Raw genomic sequence first — 19,639 nt, forward strand, 5'->3', positions numbered from 1 at the left:
GGCCTACTTTGTTAGTAACTTACCCTCGTCACACCTCGGTCTTTTTTCTCCTTGCCATCTCTTTTAGACGTTTCCTTCTTGCTAGTTGACTTTCCTTGACTGCAGAGTTTCTTGTCCTTGCTCTCTTCTTCCTCAGGTGACCCAGGGTCCTGGGGCACATAGACTTCTTGCTATGATACAATTGGAAACAGTTAAATCTACAGAATGCTTCACTTTCCCAGTAATTCCAGGTCTAAGGAACACAGTTCCCTTCTGGGGGAAAGAATAGCTCTCTTACTCATGAGCCTAAGAAAAGACTACATCAAACAATCTAAAAGCCCACTCCAGGGGCCAGGACACATCCCACTGTCCATTTTTCTAAGAGCAGCACTGTTTACCTGTAACGCTACAAGGCATTTATTTTTCCATATAGGCAACAGTTAACATAAAGGTCACCATCTTTAAAATCCACCTGAATAAATACAGCTCAATATAAGATCTGGACTTTTTAAAACACCAGACTAGACATGAGGTACAGATAGTACAACAGTCAGAGCAGCTGCCTAGAATGGAGAAATTGTTTCCAAAGATTTAAACTTTTCTACTTTTTTTTTAAGATTTTATTTTTCCTTTTTCTCCCCAAAGCCCCCCAGTACATAGTTGTATATTTTTTTAATTGTGGGTCCTTCCAGTTGTGGCATGTGGGATGCCGCCTCAGCCTGGCTTGATGAGTAGTGCCATGTCTGCACCCAGGATCTGAACTGGTGAAATCCTGGGCCACCAAAGTGGAGCACGCGAACTTAACTACTCGGCCACAGGGCCGGCCCCCTTTTTTACTTTTTATGTGATGAGAAACCAGAGAATCTAGAGAATAAAATTTTCAAAGTAACAAATTATAGATGCTTTTTTCAAAAGAATCATTGACAAAGTAAACCAAATACCCACCTGGGTGTTGGGGTCATAATAAGTTCCCGCCAAGGGGTCATAATAGTAGCCAGTTGCAGAATCATATATGTAGCAGTCAGATGATGCTAGAAGGAATAAAACCAGAGCCAATGTTATTCCCTGTCCAATGAAGCCCTTGCTAGGGACTCACCAAGAACAACCCAGAATGAGGCTGGCTAACCCGAATAGGTGTAGAACCTGTAGATGGTGCTTTCTCTGAATGAGCACCCCAGTCAACAGCATCTCTTGCCAACTTTGTGACCACAGAGATTTCAATTAATGAATACTCAAGCCAGAAAGAAACAAAAGAAATAAAACAAGGTCACTTACACTGTTGTCCTTGTCGATTTGTATCAGAAGACCAGTCTGAATTTCTGCTACCTCCCCTCCTATCTCGGAAATATTTTTTACCCTATCACAGAAAGGCAAGTTAAAATTACGGAACTTCCGATAGCCATTAACCTTAACAGTCACCCATTGGAGAGAATTCAAGATCACTCTTTCAGTCACTTGAGGATTTTACCAAGAGCACGCCCCACCTGCTGAGGCCTACCTGATAGTAGTGCATGTGGTCAGAGTGGTCCCCAGAATCATTTCTGCAACAAACAATACATGTCACGAGCCTGCTACAAAAGCCACCTGAGGAGTGTCTAATCCTACAGAGTTGCTGAGAAACTCTTCTCCCCATTTTGCAGAGAAAGGAACCAACCCAGACAGCAAGCAGGCCTGGTGGTGCAGAGACTCCTGAAGGGAGGAGCAGTGGAACTCTTACAAAGCTGTCTGCTGGAGCAAAACAGCAATTGAGTTGAGGGTGCTAGAGCAAGATCTGTCCCATCCCTGTAAGCCTGCTGCTCTGATGAAGCCATTTCTCAGTCACCACTCCGAGGTCAAGATGAGTGAAGGAATAAAGAGGAATTAGATTTCTCAGTGCTATGTGGGAAGTCATGACAGCATTTTCTTAGGATTACAAGGGGCAAGGAAGTATCAAGATTTTTCTGTACATCCAAGACTGTACCATCCGTCAGATCCAAAGATACCAGGCAGTCAAGAGGGAAAGGACTGAAGTACCTAGTACTACAATTTAAGAAAAAAAAAAATTTAGAATCAGAACAAGGAAAGCTTCAGAAAAAGAAGATACAGATATACATACTTGAAACAACCCACACTGGGGAGGCATCATGTCTTACTATCTCTGCCTCTCTAGCCAGAAACAGGAGTTTTCTCCCAAAAACTTGAGTTGGGGAAGCACAAAGGAGCCCTACCCCTCTGCTTTACCTTCGTTTTCCAGTGGCCAGGTTTACAGCTACCATCTTCCCATCAATGCTAAATGGTGGATCAAGGTTCTGCAAGATCTTCACTACACGAAGAGCTTCCTGGGGAACCAAGGATACATTTGAACCAAAAGAGAGAAATGGCCACGTCCTTTGAAAGAGAACTGAACATGGATTTTCCTTCTCAAAATAAAAATTTACTAAATATTATGTTCTGGTCATTAACTGTAATAGGAAGAGCACACTGGCAAAATAGGCAACTCTTTTTTTTTTTGTTAAAGATTTTATTTTATTTTTTTCTCCCCAAAGCCCCCCGGTACATAGTTGTGTATTTTTAGCCGTGGGTCCTTCCAGTTGTGGCACGTGGGATGCTGCCTCAGCATGGCCTGACGAGTGGTACCATGTCTGCGCCCAGGATTCACACTGGCGAAACCCTGAGCCACCGAAGCGGAGTGCTCAAATTCAACCACTCAGCCACGGGGCCGGCCCCAAAACAGGCAACTTTTAATGAAAGGTTGCTCAGAACAGTGGTCAGAGTAGACGCCAGTTTCCGGTATAAATTTCAGAAATTCAAATCCTCTTCTTTTAGGCTACAACTGTCATCACATCAAATCTAATTTACAAAGTCCCTTGTGATTTTTGAGCAAAAAATCCCAACAATTTTCATTATCTTCACATTACTTCCATAGAAAAGGGCCCCACAACTAGAAATTCAAGCCACAAGAATCTCTTACAGCAACAATTTGAGGAAAAACAGGAAATGTCCTGTTACCATCAAATATAAAACCATCTGTGGCTGGGCAAAACAAATTTAAGAAATCAGAAAATTCACTAAAATCTTGAAAAGTTCGGTACTCAGATTCTTCACAAGTGACTAAGTTCTCACTTTATTTTAACTGGAAATTATAAATGCTATAAAAATGGATCTAGAAAACCACTTAGAGTTCTAACTTTCAAGGGCAGTCATGTCATCTGAATGAACATTAAACCCAAAGGAAAGAACAAGAGGGGTTATGACACCAGAGAGCACACGAGAATTCCAATGATAGTCTTTCAAACCTTCTTGAGGTTGCTATAGCCAGGTGTCCCTAGTCCATTCCAAGGGGTGGGAAACTCACCGCATGGGAGTCGAGGTCAATAAAGCCATAGGTGTGGCCCATGGGGCCAGTTCTGTTCTTGATGATACGGACATTGGCAGTAGTAAGGCGGACATAGGGCTCCAGCACTTCCACTATCACCTCAGGTGGAGTGGAACGATAGATGCGTTTTAGCATGATTGCTGAACAAACCAAGCACAATTGGGAGAGAAGCAAGGAAAGAGAAAGGTTAATTTTTGAAGAAGTCCTCAGAGCCTGATTGTTGTTTTTTACTGTAGATGACTGCAGATGCTACTCTGCTCTAGCAAGGCTGGTTCTATAAAGAAATGCTAGTCAAATACTTCATACTTTGCTTTACCAATACTTAGAAATCTAAAGTTATGCCTTGGTGCATTTGAATCGCAACTTGCTATTTGGAGGATGTAGATTCCTTCAACTAGTACAGCAAGGCCTGCAGAAAACAATAGTCTCTATAGTCAGGCTGGGCAGTTTTACTAGGATGTGGAAAGCAGCTGGTCCCTAGCCACAGCACAGGCCATATATGCTTCAACTGTGATGGTTACAGTCTGGTACGTGCCCTGATAAACCACTTACTTTTGCTCTCCCCATCCTGGCGTGTCTCCCCAGACCATGGCTCCTTTTCTCGGTCTCTTCGGAAGGTGAGCCCTTCCCTTCGAGAAGGAGGCAGATACCTTTCTGCTTCTCTCTTTTGATGTCCCAAGCGTTGTTCTTGGCCTTCTTCCCGCTTCTTGTGTTCAGGTTCTTTATCAGCTGACCTTAGGGGCTGGCTGGGTTGTTTTTCTGATGGTGTTGGTATGGATGTTTTCTGAGGCTGAGGGTAGGTTATTAATTCTTGCTTGGCCTCTGTCACTACAGGAACAGAAACAGAAAGAATCTCCAGCAGGTTTTATCTGAAAAGCACTACGGCTGTGATTCCTCCTTACCTGCCACCAAATACTCATATTGAAATGCTATTAATAATCTCAGAAATACCTACAAAATAGTCTTCTGATAAGACTTTAAGCCAGGCTAATGAGAGAGCACACGAAAGAGTTCACAGAAGAAATTATCCAAGTATTTAAACAATTTAATCTTATGAGTTTTCTATCACTTTCCAAACATTTCAATTTAAGAAATCCTTCATGACACCCTGGACTTCACTATTACAACCAATGATAACAGATATGGGGACAAAATTACCAAAGATATGGCCCTTGCTAGAGGTTTGGTAGAAACATATATCCCAAATGCATATGTCTAGGAGCCCTGCTTCTTCCATTGTTATGGTACTAAGACAGCTGTCTCAAATTCTGTAAGACCACAGGCCCCCTCCACTCCTACAAAGCTAAGAATAGACCTACCTGCATACAGCTCATTTATATGCAAATAATTATAATGGGCAATAGTCCTTCAAAATATAAATGATTAATTCCAAATCTCTTTCTACAACAGGATAATTTGTCCAGTTATTTAGGGATATATTTTTGCAATTAATTCATTCTTGGAGGATTCACTGGAAGTTATGTGGCTCAAAAAGAGACGTTCTATGGGAGAAACAAAGAATACTTAATAGTAGCGACAGGCAACTAGTGAACACCTGCTTTGTATGTTTCCAGGTTAATGTTGTTTCAGCAATCTTGGAGGTATGGTGCCCAATCATTTTATAAATCATCTATTCATTTGTTAGACTAGACTAAGAAAGAAGGCTTTCTTGAGGGGAAAAAACTCCCACAATTTTGCCTAATCTGAAGTACTACAACAGGTTAAAAATCTCAGTTGTTTACTTAATTTCCCATACATTGGTTTGGTCTCTAGGGCATGTAGAGTCTTCCTCCAAAGATTTTCAGAACACGTGCTTCGCAGCCCTCACTAGAGAGCAGAATCTCCACCAGAGGCCAAAAGCTCAGCTAAGAAACTATTTGTAGGTATACTAAGGTGTAACCTTGGAACAAACAGGTTCTTCAGAGGCTACCTGGATCCCTGCACTGAACTGTATTTTATGGTCATGCCCTAGCTTTCCTTAAGGGATAATATCGGAAACAGGCATATAATAGTCATTGCTATCGGACTGTTCTTACAGATGCCTTTGATAGATTCTTTAAGGTTGTCTACCTAAGAGTTCTCTGGAGAAATTTACTTTAAAGTCAAGTGATTGAGCTGCTGGTAGGTTTATTCCTCTATAAAAATAATGTGTACTTCAATCCTGATTGTTTTCTCTTCTTTATATGTTTACTATTACTTTAACAAATGTTTTTCTGTTGAAGATCCTGAAATATTTAGATAGAGTATAAATGAGAAAATAATACTGCTAATGAATGATGCCCAATAACTTCAGAGAAGCGGGGGATGGAGGGTCACATGGACTAAGGCCACAGAGTCTCTGTTTCAACCTAACATCCTTAAATGTATTCTAAATAATACTACTACTGACTTCTAGTCAGCTGCCCACTTAGCACCTCAGTCTGAGGAGCTGGCAACCCATTTCTTTCCCCTGGTGGAACTCTGAGATCCAAAATCGTCCACTAACAGGTCACATGAAGTTAGATATCACATTGCACTTTAAAGAGCTTTACAGATCAACTTGTATTTGGTGATGACCACTCTTTAAAGACAAAGAAAGCACGAAACTTGTTTTACTCAGTGCAGAAAATAAAAACCACCATAAGCACTACCTCCACTACCACTCACCTTCCCTTGGGCACTTGCAGAATGAACATGAAGATCGGTGTCCACCAGTGTTGGCCTTACACTGCAAGGGAAAAAGAAAGAATTCAATTTGACCAAAAACATTTTTAAAAACCTTATGTATATCCAACACAGTAATATCTGCCAAAAATGAAAGAAATAAGCCATATCCCAACCCACCATAAAGCCTAAGGGTCTGATGTCCACCAACTCATCAGAGCTGGCAGACAGCATCTGGTGAGCAGCTACCTGAGAGCTGCCTTCTAACAGGGCATCTGGACTTCAGAGCAGCCCAAATGCCTTTACCCTGGACAAGGATTTCTATAACAAATACATTTAACTAAGAAAGCTGGACTGTTAAATGGTTTATAGGATACTATTGCCCCAAAGCTGTTGTCATTCACAGTGTGCACCCAAAATTTGGTCCCGAACTGATTATGAGAGTCCCATTCAGTTTGGTTGGAACTGGGAAGAATTCAATTATCAACTCCTTTTTCAAACACTGATTTAAAAAAGGGCAAAGGAAGGTAAAGGAAGACATATTGGTAGTGCCTCTAATAGCTATTTTGAGGATGTCAAAAGGAAAAGGAACATTCACTAGCCCAGAACAAGGGAAGAGACACTTTGCAATGTGAATGTAGTTATTTTTGTCTGAACCTACGAAAAAAAAGGTGAGCAGACTGCCCAACCCCAAAGCCCCTGAACTTTTGCCACTGAGTTTCCAAGCGCTATGAGGGCAGAGTTGACTGGCAGGAAACCAAAGAGCAGGAACCATGAAGAGGATGTTATTTGAGTAGGGCGTTATAGAGTAAGAGTATGCCAGATGCAGGAGAAAACAATAATAATAGCAGCAGGAGTGGCTAATGATTAAACAGCACATGCCATGAACCAGGACTACTTTACATGTCATCACTTATTGATCTAGACAACTATTATCTCCCCATTTTGTGGGTGATAAAACTGAGGCCTGGAGTGGTTAAGTCACTTGAGTAAGGTAATTATAATTGATTATTTCCTTGTTCTCTCTCTATAAGCAGATCATACACACAGCTCTGCCCATTGTCAAGTGACAGTGGTGCCTCCCGGCATGGTGAGCACCCTTCACCTCTGCACTGTCAGCCTTGGCCACATGTCTTGCTTTGGTCAATGGAGTGTGAGTGAACGTGACCTACACAGGTCTGGCAGAAGCTTTAAGAGCCAATGCTTGCGTGCATGAGCCTCTTGTTCTTTCCCTTAGCCAGGAGAACAGCACTGCCACACGGGGACTGCTCCTTCAAACTGGGTCCCAGAATGAGAAGCCAGAGAGCAGAACAACAGCAATGACCCATAGCCCCCGACATGTAATGTGACTGAAGATATGTTTGTCAATTTAAGCCACTGGGATTTGGGGACTATTTATTATTACAGCAGAGCTGTAAGTGGCAGAGTCAGGATCTTAGCCTTGGTAGATGTAATTTAAATACCATAAAATTCACCTGTTTTAAGTGTGCAATTCAATGATTTCTAGTATATGTAGAGTGCAACCACCACCATAATCTAACTTTAGAACATTTTTATCATCCCCTAACAAACCTAGTGGAGTCATTTCCCATTCTCACCCCTAGTCCCATGGAATTGTGATATATGGTCTTTTTGTGTCCAGCATAGTTTTTTTGAGGCTCATCCATGTTACAGCACGTTATCAGTACCTTATTCCTTTTTATTGCCAAATAGGATCCCATTGTACAGCTATACCACATTTTGTTTACCCATTCAGCAGTTAATGGACATTTGGGTTGTTTTCACTTTTTGGCTATTATGAATAATATTTCTATGAATATTTTTTAAAAAGTCAGCACATTCTACAGCAAGTCAAAGGTCACATATGCAGGGTTGGTAACTCAACCCTTCCAAAAAAGCACAGAAATTACAAAGTATCCCCAAGACAGCTAAGCAAGTAGCCTGTCATTTTAGGAGACAATGTAACCAAGCCATTCTGTTCTTTCAAGCAAGAGTCTTGGCAATAGCTGTATAATTCTTTCTTTATTTTCTTTAAAGATTTTACTTTTCCTTTTTCTCCCCAAAGCCCCCCGGTACATAGTTGTATATTTTTAGTTGTGGGTCCTTCTAATTGTGGCATGTGGGATGCTGCCTCAGCATGGCTTGATGAGCAGTGCCATGTCCGCGCCCAGGATCCCAACCAGCAAAACCACGAAGCGGAGCACGCAAACTTAACCACTCAGCCACGGGGCCAGCCCCAATAGCTGTATAATTCTGACATCAGATAGTACCATTTGTTTCCTGCCAGTTAACAGAAAATAGACTTCAAAAATTTCCCTTTAATGCTAGCTCCCTCCATCTCCAATTATGAAAGAAACGATATATGTGCATTATAGCTGATATGTAAAGTATAAGAGAGATGGGGGAAAAATCACCAACAATCCCAAGATGTAGAGGCAATCACTATTAAAATGTTAAATGTTGGGGCCAGCCTGGTGGCGCAGCGGTTAAGTGCACATGTTCCGCTTTGGTGGCCTGGGGTTCGCCAGTTCGGATCCTAGGTGTGAACATGGCACCACTTGGCAAGCATGCTGTGGTAGGCATCCCACATATGAAGTAGAGAAAGATGGGCACGGATGTTAGCTCAGAGTCAGTCTTCCTCAGCAAAAAGAGGAGGACTGGCAGCAGATGTTAGCTCAGGGCTAATCTTCCTCAAAAAAAAGTTAAACATTATCAAAATTTTAATGACATTTTTGCAGAAATGGAAAGGTGATCCTCAAATTTATGTGGAATTGCAAGAAACCCTGCATAGCCAAAATAATTTTTTTTTTCCAAGATTTTATTTTTTCCTTTTTCTCCCCAAAGCCCCCTGGTATATAGTTGTATATTTTTAGTTTTGAGTCCTTCTAGGTGTGGCATGTGGGATGCCACCTCAGTATGGCCTGACGAGCGGTGCCATGTCTGCGCCCAGGATCCAAACTGGCAAAACCCTGCAGTGCGTGAATTTAACCACTCGGCCATGGGGCCGGCCCCAGCCAAAAGAATTTTGCAAAAGAAGAACAAAGTTGAAGGACTCACATTTCCTGATTTCAAAACTTACTACAGAGCTACCATAATCAAAACAGTCTGGTACTGGCATAAGGACAAAAACATAGTCCAAGAGAATAAAATAGAAAGTTATAGAAATAAACCTATAGCTCTATGGCTAATTGATTTCCAATAAAGGTACCAAGACCATTCAATGGGGAAAGAACAGTTAATTCAACAAATGGTGCTGTGACAGGTGATATCCACATGCCAAAGAATGAAGTTGGACCTTTACCTCACACCATAAACAAAAATAATTTCAAAATAGAGCAAAGATCTAAATATAAAAGCCAAAACTATAAAATTCTTAGAAGAAAACACAGGGGTAAAGCTTCATGACTTTAGTTTGGCAATGGTTTCATGACACCAAAGGACAAGCAATAAAAGAAAAAACAGGTGAATTGGACTTTATCAAAATTAAAACTTCTGTGCATCAAAGGACATTATCAATAAAGTGAAAGATAACACACGGAATGGGAGAAAATATTGGCAAATCACTATCTGATAAGGGATTAATATCTAGAATATAAAAAACTTTTAAAACTTAACAACAAAATGACAAACATCCCAATTAAAAATGGGCAAAGGACTTTCTGGGTTTTTTTTGCTGAGGAAGATTTGCCAAGCTAACATCTGGGCCAATCTTCCTCTATTTTGTATGTGGGACGCTGCCACAGCATAGCTGAAGAGTCATGTAGGACCGCGCCCGGGATCTGAACCTGCAAACAAGTGGTATAGGGCCACCAAAGCAGAGCACGCTGAACTTAACCACTATGCCATGGGGCCAGCCACAAAGGACTTGAATAAACATTTCTCCAAAGAAGACATACAAGTGGCAACAATCATATGAATAAATGCTCAGCATCATTAGTCATTAGGGAAATGCAAATCAAAACCCTAATGAGATACTATTTCACACCCACTAGGATGGCTATTATCAAAAAAATGGAAAATAACAAATGCTGGCAAGGATGTGGAGAAACTGCTGAGAAATTACCCTCATATGTTGCTGATGGGAATGTAAAACGCTGCAGCTGCTGTCTGTGGAAAACTGTTTGGTGGTTCCTCTAAGAGTTAAAACGTAAAAGTACCCTATGACCCAACAATTTCTGCTTCTCAGTATATACTCAAAAGAATTAAAAACAGATGTTCAAACAAAAACTTGTACATGAATGTTCATAGCAGTCTTATTCACAACAGCCAAGAAGTAGAAACACCCTAAATATCCCTCAACTAATGAATGGATAAACAAAATGTGGTACAGCCATATATTATTCAGCCATAAAAATAATGAAGTATTGGGGCCAGCCTGGTGGCACAGTGGTTAGGTTTGCACACTCTGTTTTGGTGGCCCAGGCTTCACAGCTTCAGATTCTGGGCACGGACCCACGCATTGCTCATCAAGCCATGCTGTGGCAGTGTCCCACATTCAAAACAAAATGGAGGAAGACTGGTACAGATGTTAGCTCAGGGCCAATCTTCCTCACCAAAAAAAAAAAAAAAAAAGGAAGAAGAAGAATGAAGAACTGATACAGGCTACAACATGGATGAACCTTGAAAACATGCTAAGTGAAAGAAGATAGACACAAAAGGTCACAGATTGTATGATTCTGCCTATATGAAATGTTCAGAATAGGCAAATCCATAGAGGTAGAAAGTAGATCAGTAGTTTCCAGGAACTGAGGGATAGAGGAATGGAAGTAGCTGCTTAATAGATATGGGGTTTCCTTTTGGAGTAATGAAAAAGTTATAGAACTAGACAGTGTTGACGGTTACACAACATTGTGAATATACTTAACGCCACTGAATTATATGCTTTAAAATGGTAAATTTAACGTTATGTGCATTTTACAACAATGTTTTAAAAAGTTAAATGTATTCCTAAATTGACACCTTAAGGTAGTATATACATGAAATATGAGCACTTTGGTTAATGACTAACACAGCTAGGCAAATTGCATTTCACTGAGATTAATAAAATGTCAAGTAGGGGCCAGCCCTGTGGCTGAGTAGTTAAGTTTGTGCTCCACTGCGGCAGCCCAGGGTTTCGCCAGTTTGGATCCTGGATGCGGACATGGCACTACTCATCAAGCCATGCTGAGGCAGCATCCCATACGCCACAACTAGAAGGACCCATAACTACAAAACATACAACTATGTACTGGGGGGCTTTGGGGAAAAAAAGGAAAAATAAAATCTTAAAAAATAAAAATAAAAACAAAATGTCAAGCTAAAGTTTTCACTGAGTTTTATCAAGTTCTATAATACTTTTAATGAATTATGGTTCACAAACTATAAATTTTTCATAATTATTTTTGAAATTAGTAGTAATGAAAAATGAGAATTATATTTTCATGTTCATCTGAAATCAAACTGGACTTCTAATAAGAGTATGGCCTAAAATCTTTAAATATGCCATTCTAGAAGAATATGGAGTTTAACAGAGGTAAAACGCCATGGTACCTAAAGTTCTACATCATTGGAAACCCTTAAATATCCAAAAAACATACACCTCCCACAAAATCAACATCTCTAAATCCACCTTTCCAAACACCAATTCCCCTGTAATCACTCCCAAGAAGGATAACTGGGAAGAGGTTATAAATCAAGGGACTGTTAAATTCTTTCAGTTCATGATGAACAGAAAGCATGGCATATGTCCTTGGGAAAATGTCTCCAATTGCAGGCCCAGAACCCTCTATGGCTGGGGCAGCAGCTGCGAAGCAGAAGTTATGGATGACCTGCCCTGCCCTCTAGTTCATCTGAAGTGAACCAAGGAAGAAGAGCTTTGCCCTTGGCAATGTATGCTACTAGGTAGCATTCGTGGAGACATGGAGGAGTTGTGATGCCAGATCCTTATTTTTCTAAGGAAAGGGATTCTTGGCACTTACCTGTTTGCAGTACCAAAAATCCAGGCTTGATACATACTCGAGGGTGACCTCTTTTTCATGGATCGTTAGAACTCCCTGTAAAGACAAAGACAGAAGCCATTAACATCAACTCTTGGAGAAATGGAGAGACAGGAAGGCACAGAGAGCCTTTCCAGTCCCCAAGCTGAAACACTGTACAAAAAGTGAGCTTATTCATTGACAAAAGGAAATGGTTGTTTTAAGCCACAGATTTGGGGCAGTGTGGCAGAGCAAGCATAAGCTTAGGTAAAGGGAGTGGGAGGTGAAATCAGTCTTCGGCCTTGGCTCCTGTGGGTTGGGGTGCTGTCCTTGGGCAGGTTAGACTCAGTCACCTCCTCCAGAGGTCATGTAGTGCGCTCTCATTTGAGTCCCAGCAAGTTCCCCATCTGACTCAGAAGCTAGCACACTATCAAGAAGCAACTCTTCCTTCTGCAGCACAGAGACACAGGAGCCCTCTCAATTAGCTTTTCCACGGCTAACTCAAATCTCCTTGGAGAGGTAGTAAGGGCTCTTAACTTGGGTGCCCAAAAACTTTGTTTGGAACTCTGGCTGCATGGCAAAAGCACCAGGAGAAAGAGGTACAACGCTGAAGACAGGGAGAAAGGAAGAAGGTAAAAGTTTCACGGCAGGTCACATCCTATAGCAGGAAACTGAATGGCTGGTGATGGCAGCAGTGGTGATGGTGGTATCAGTGGCAGCAGCATCACTCTGGCTTGGAGCCTACAGTGAGCTGGCCATGAGATCTGAGGAGCAACCATTGGCAAATAAACAGTGTAGGAAAGTCTGGCACCGGAACAGGTGGGGAAAGGGGCTCAACAAGCCTGCAATTACAGAGCTCCTTGGCCTTTGCATTTTGGACAAGTCACAAATTCTATTTCACATTAAGAAAAAATAAGTTCTGTTTAATAAACACTAGCCAGCAGATATGTGTTAGAGCAGAGGGAAAACAAATCTCTGCCTACTGACAGACCCTCACCCACACTTGTAAGTGAACTAACCGAGGATGCGACTCTGGAACTAGCCCCTGCGCTGTGTTCATTCTCCGCCCTCTAGGGTCCTCTGTGTCTCCTCAGACAGGGCTCTGAGTTATACAAGGCATTTCTTTGCAATTGGACCTCAGTTTCTTGCTTGAATCCATACATCTGTCAAATAATGCTTTACCTCTCTGCTTTTCACACCAAGAGAGTCAAGAGAAATACACAGAATAAAATTATTGTCTTGTCAAAATCAAAGGAAAACTGCCTGCCTATTTAGGTCCTAGAATCTGGTCACTGAAAAATTGTTTCCTGACTTGTTCTTCAGGCTGGAGGAAAATGATGATAAAAATTTGCTAACATTTAAGTGCTTACTTAGAGCTAGAAACAAGAATGTTATCTTATTCAACCCCTTAAATGATCCCACGAAGTAACATTACTCCACTTTACAGATGAGGAAACATGCTCAGAGATGCAAGGTCACCCAGCTGGTGAAAGGCAGGGCCAGATTCCCATTTGGGGCTGTAGATAAGGGATCTTTTACTGCATTCACCAACTCCTGCTTAGTATTAAGGATAGGCATTTTGCCCTCAGGAGCCAATCCAGGAAAGAGAAAAGTTCTGGAGGTAAGGAGGGTCTGGAGAATACCACTCTGCCAAGCTCTAACCATACAGGAGGTTGGTCAAGATGGTACCCTTTCACCCAGAGGTAGCGTATCACATCACTTAAGAACATGGACTCTTGAGGCTGGCCCCGTGGCCGAGTGGTTAAGTTCGTGCGCTCCGCTGCAGGCAGCCCAGTGTTCTGTTGGTTCGAATCCTGGGCGCGGACACAGCACTGCTCATCAAACCACGCTGAGGCAGCGACCCACATGCCACAACTAGAAGGACCCACAACGAAGAATATACAACTATGTACTGGGGGGCTTTGGGGAGAAAAAGGAAAAAAAATAAAATCTTTAAAAAAAAAAGAGAGAACATGGACTCTTGGTCAGGTTCTCTAAATCTGAATCCTGCCACCACTCCATGACCTTCAGCAAGGTCCTTAACTTCTCTGTGTTTCAGTTTCCTCATGTGTAAAGTAGGAATACCAGTACCTACTTCATAAGGTGGTTAAAGATTAAGTAAATTAATACATGTAAAGAGTTTAGCAGGGAATATAGTGAGGGCTCAATAAATGTATTTTGAGCCCTAAGTGCCAGAAAAAGACTAGAATCAGTAGGCGAGACCAGACAGGGTGAAATAGTCAGTCACTTCATCTCACTTGCTTGTCAGACAGCAATATTTCACAAACCATTTCAATCTACTGAAAGCTTAAGCTTTCTTAGGGAATGGTCACTGCATGTCTGAATCTCTCTCTTTATGATAGCACTTAGTGTTAGTTGTCAATTGCTGGGCCAAATCTTAGAGTCCAGGCTAAATCTTGCTGGCCTTTTATTATCAGTACCAAGCACAGTACTTGGTACAGAAAAGGAACTTAATAAGTGGCTGTGGAATGAACAAAAGACTGATTGGACCCAACTATGCCTGGAAGACTGCAGTGCCTAACCCACGGTGGCTCTGGAGGGAGGGACTGCTGTCATAGTGTATATCTGTACACTGAGTCCATAAAATGTGTGGGGCTGCCATAAGAACAGTGAACAGTGCCATCAGAACAAGGCACTCCTGTGATTTGCAGTCAATCGCAAACTCTGATTTCACCACTTGGAGGCATCAGTAGATTCAGGAATTTCTAAGGTGAGGAGCACTCTATACTTCTCAGGTAACAAATATGCCATTCCAGGAGCAGTGGATGACTTTCTGTCTAGGATTCCTCCGCCAGGAATACTCATCAGTCTATCAACTTTGAGAAGATTACCTTCACCTCATGTATTACAAAGGCAATGATTTCTTATGCCCCAGAGTCCTCTACAACTAAGGCAGCCCTTTTTTTCAACCTGCACATGGCTAGACATAAGGCTGCCAGAGATCACTGCTAAAGAATACGAAATGGTGGCCGGCCTGGTGGTGTAGCGGTTAAGTTTGGGCACTCTGCTTTGGTAGCCTGGGTTTCGCTGGTTCAGATCCTGGGTGCAGACCTAACGCACCGCTCATCAAGCCATGCTGTGGCAGGTGCCCCACATATAAAATGGAGGAAGATGGGCACAGATGTTAGTTCAGGGCCAATCTTCCTCAGCAAAAAGTGGAGGATTGGCAGCAGATGTTAGCTCAGGGCCAATCTTTCTCAAAAAAATAAATAAGTAAAAATTAAAAAATTAAAAAATAAAAATAAATAAAAGAATACGAAATGGTTTTAACATACTGTTGAAGAACTGTCAATTGTTTTAATAAGAATAAAAAGACACAGAAGAAACTTGAATGAGAACAATCAGGTTTATCTATGACTTGATTTCCCAGCTGCTATCATACATAGGCTACCCAGATACACCAAGCACAGACATGACATACATTGTACCCCTCCCCATCTCAGCTGGGCCCTTTCTTTAGATTTCATAGAGTAAAGATCTGCCAATGTCTCCTAGGGAAGCAACCTGAGGGGAGTTGGATTAATAAATGGGTAGGATGATTTCATCACTTTTTTGTCCACTTTCAAATTCTCTATTATCTACTGTCTTCACATGTTAGCATTTTTATTCATCATTTGAGTTATTGGGTTATTTATTAAGCTACTAAAGCAAACTTACCATGAAGACGACAAGTCTGGTTAACTAGGTCTGGCTCCTAAAGAGGCATCATATATTTGAAAGTAAAACCAAAGACACCCTCTTTCTCAGTAGTGTTAGATTAGGCTTAGATTAAAACCTGCTAAAATCCTACCAAACCCAAAGCCCTCACTTGACAAAGTCACATAGAGGTGTTTCTAAGTATATCTCAAGGGGTCTTACTGTGAAGTTGCAAAAAGCTAGAGATAACTGCACTCCTGAACAGCAAAGCAAGTTCTACTCTCCACCTCACAGACACTACAGAGGAGCACACTCTGGGTCTGAGGGCTGCTGAACTCAATATCCATATTTCCATTTCCCTTTTTTGCTGCTGCTTTTGGAAACTCCATAACTCCATTCTGTGACTGTCAACCTGTGAAAAGGACTTGGGTTAGAGAACTGAGACTCTACCATATGCTCCAGCTGGCTCATAACCAAGCCCAAGGATTCTTAAGGTACTAGGGAGATACAAGAGAAAACGGAGAGGAAAGAACATTTCTAGCCAGCAGCTTTGCATCTTTATTTAAGATCTCCAACACAAACACAGTCACAGTTTAACCCTGTATTGAGAATACGGTTGCTGTGTGACATAACAGATCATCCCATTAAAGCATGGAGAGAGAGAGACAGATATGATCAAAAGGCAAGAAGAAAGTATGTGAGCCTTGTAAACACAACTCACACTGAAAAATCAGCAACCTCTCTTCGTAGATTTGTGCTTCTTCTAAACACAGATGGGAGAATCAGGTTACTGGTGGCTGAGAACTGGTACTGTTTATCAGAGATAGTAATCTTTATTCACAAAGCAATTACAGTTTACAAAGGCATCCTTTACAGATGTCATCTTGCTCAATTCTAACAAGTAGGGCATATATAAAACCTATTTCCACATGGGAAAGTATGGCTGAGATACAGGGAGCAGCCTGCTCACGATTACAGAGTTAGTTAGCAACACATACGGGACTAAAAGTCAGGTATTCTCTCACCATATTGCTTTTCTTCGTTTTTATATTTCCAGAGAGTCAGCTAACACATAATACTTGCCACACCAAAAAGGTGGCTTCTGATGAAAAGATGCACAAGGTAAAGTCTACAGAAATTCAGAGGCAATGGACCCACAGAGGGAGTTTTTAGAGATACTGCTGTAAAGATGCTGCTTCTTAATAGCATTGCCAATCCCCCAAACTGGCCTGCTTAGGTGCTCTTTATGTTCTTAAAGCACCTACAATTACTTTAGACGCTAAGCCTAAGACAAAGAGGGCTGCTAGTAAGTAGCTGTTACCAGGAGTTTCAACAACCATGACAATCAAATGTACCTGCAGAAAGAGTGAAGCAAGAGGAACAACATAACAGGTTTGAAACAGATGTATGTCATTCCTCTTAATATAAAAAGGTAGTTTTTGCAGAAATCTTTTGCAAAGCAGCCAGGCTCATTCTTTCTGGTTGCAAGGATATGTTATAGTCCAAACATTTTGTAAAACTCAGTACTCCCAAAGGCCAAAACCAAAATGAGACAGGGAGAGGAAGGAGAGAGGGAAGGAGAGGCCAGAAATCCTGAGGGAAGCACACAAAATGCTCTGTGACAACTCTATAGCTCTGTCCACTGATCTTGTACCCTCTGCTTAACTGGCTTTTCACCTGACAGGATCTGAGTTGCCCTCTGAGCAGCCAGCAGATGAGGCACTAATGGGATCTCCATTGGAAACAGAATCCTACTTCAGGGTCCAATTTAAGGTTGAGGGGCAAAGAGACACTGCCCTCTCAGCTGCTACTTATCTTGAGATATGTTTTCTCATCCAGATGAAAGAACAACAAAAACATTTTTTAAAATGTTCCTTAATAAGATTTTTCACTACCTGACCAGTTTGTCTTTTCCTAAGAGGATACAACCAGCCATCTTGCTAAAACTGTATTTGTGCTCTTTGAAGCAATATGGCTGGCCTGTGTTTTACTGAGCCCCACCTACCAGGCTCAGAGCTGGCAAAGTCAGAGTCTCAAGATAAACTCTATTCAGGAACACAACACACTCTAGACCAGGCCCTGGTGTACAGCAACTTGCTTATTTTAAAGGCATCTGTTGCTGAGAATACATTCCACCTACTTTACCACCATTCCCTGCCAGTCTTTTGTGTGTTTTAAAGTAAGAGCCCAGTTCCTCTAGAAAACGCCTCTTGTCATTATGAAAGAAAATCAGTGATCTGAAGTCTTGGAGATAATTTCATTAACTTCGATCCAGGAAGACTCTGATTCTAACAGTCATTTGAGTCAAAAATAAGTAAACAAATAAATAAATGAGTAAGCAAATAATAATTAAAATAGCCAAAAGTCTTTTCTCTCTATCACAGGGACTGAGACTGCCAGGTAAATGGGGCACTCAGCAAATTCCTTTACCACAAACATCTGACTATAAAGAAATGATTTATAAGCTCTAGCTATTAGTACTTGGAAAAACTGAACAAATGTGAACCACTAAAATGCAAATATTTTTGAAACTTTCAGTTTTTATAATTTCGTGTGTTTTAGAGCAATGTTTCATCCAATGTTTATAAGGACCTCAGTCTAGTTAAGATTTCTCTGGTTAATCAATAATTTATTTCCAAACAGATATGACTTAATTCTTAGTGTAAAGAGCAGATTATGTTTGAACATATTTTATTGATAATCATCAGAATTCCCTTCAGAATTCAGGTTTCTAAACTTCCATTTTATTTTTATCTCATTTCTCAGTTGGTTTTGATCACATCATAGTGAAACAAAAGTACTCAAAAAGTAGAATAGATACAAAAACAAGATACAGCTTGTTCTTTCCTAACAATTTTCTCAGACAACCCTAAAATAATTGAGGCATGCAGGGCAGAGGTTTCTCACTCCAGATAAGAGAGACTCTCTCCTATGGCAATTAGGGCCATTTTTTCCCCAAACAGTTGAAAGGCAGCTCTATTTTCATATTCTGAAATGACTGTTGTTCTACATCCCCTGGCTCTTTTCTTCTGGAAAAAGTGGACCTTAAGTTCAAAATACACGCATGCTTCATTGTCTAGATCTCTAAATTGAGTTGCTGTAGGGGAAGAAAAAGGGAGTTTCTGAAATCAATGTGGAAAATGTAAAGCTCCTTATTTCCCTTTGTTTATTGAATAACATAATCAAACTATTTCTCTCTCATTTCTTGTTTTTACAGAGCTGATGTCAGGTGGTGGCAGGAACAGCCAAGAGAGCAGAGGAGGCCCACAAGTTCTAAGACACTGCATAGGCCATACTGCTGAGCCCACCACAAAGGCTGCATAGTGTCCCCCAGGAATCCCCCAAAGAACCAGCAGCTATTTTTCCCGCATCACCATTGAAAAGAGATGATTTCCACCAGCTCTTTATCTACTGCCTCCCGCCCAAGAATGTTAGCTCTCTTGAAGGCTGTCTCTATTAGCATCTCTGGCTTCACTGTCCTTGCTCAGACATTTCAGAGAACCCTGCTGACACTGCTTCTGCAGAAAGTGCCCTGAAAAGCTGAATAACATAGGGAGCCGCCAGACTTCTGAACACACACTGCTCAACCACCATATTAGGAGGTAACCGCTCACTATTCTTTTTTTCTTAGGCAAAAAGCTATAGACCCAATGCCACTCTGACAGAAGCTACAAAAGACTAAGAATGGAATCTTCGAGTCAGAAAAGGTCCATTGGGACAGGAGGTTAGGTCCCTAATCCTTTTAGGTCTACTCATTCTCACATGCAAACAGCACAGAATTATCAAACTTCAGCCCCAAATAAAAAGGAGGAGGTAGCTTTCACATTTAAGACATGTTCAAGTTAAATTAGTCAATACTGAGGAAGCAATATTTGCTGAGTTACAATATCATGGCTGCTATTGCGGCAGATACATATAGAGAATGAAGGAATAATCTCTGCACAGGGCAGAAATCTCTGGTAATCCAGGAATTGGGGAGAAGACAAAGCCAAGAGGTCTCCAAGGACGCCTCAGCTGGAGTTACAAAGGCACAGCCCACAGCCATCAAGAA

At 41.3% G+C, this 19,639-nt stretch overlaps 1 protein-coding gene across 14 annotated transcripts in view; it reads right to left on the minus strand.

The window, feature by feature from the left end:
* RBM6 (RNA binding motif protein 6) overlaps positions 1 to 19,639 on the minus strand; it is a 110,014-nt gene that overhangs the window by 9,260 nt on the left and 81,115 nt on the right. For all 14 annotated transcript variants that reach the window (XM_001496699.6, XM_014731670.3, XM_070237558.1 and 11 more), the window contains 9 exons: positions 11,935 to 12,009; positions 5,981 to 6,041; positions 3,887 to 4,162; positions 3,314 to 3,474; positions 2,200 to 2,297; positions 1,478 to 1,520; positions 1,255 to 1,336; positions 925 to 1,010; positions 24 to 170 (listed from right to left, as the gene is read on the minus strand). In XM_001496699.6, coding sequence (XP_001496749.2) covers positions 24 to 170; positions 925 to 1,010; positions 1,255 to 1,336; positions 1,478 to 1,520; positions 2,200 to 2,297; positions 3,314 to 3,474; positions 3,887 to 4,162; positions 5,981 to 6,041; positions 11,935 to 12,009 — 1,029 coding nt within the window. The remainder of the gene's footprint in view (positions 1 to 23; positions 171 to 924; positions 1,011 to 1,254; positions 1,337 to 1,477; positions 1,521 to 2,199; positions 2,298 to 3,313; positions 3,475 to 3,886; positions 4,163 to 5,980; positions 6,042 to 11,934; positions 12,010 to 19,639) is intronic.

Source organism: Equus caballus, chromosome 16 (genome assembly GCF_041296265.1).
Source record: "Equus caballus isolate H_3958 breed thoroughbred chromosome 16, TB-T2T, whole genome shotgun sequence".
Lineage (NCBI taxonomy): Eukaryota > Metazoa > Chordata > Mammalia > Perissodactyla > Equidae > Equus > Equus caballus.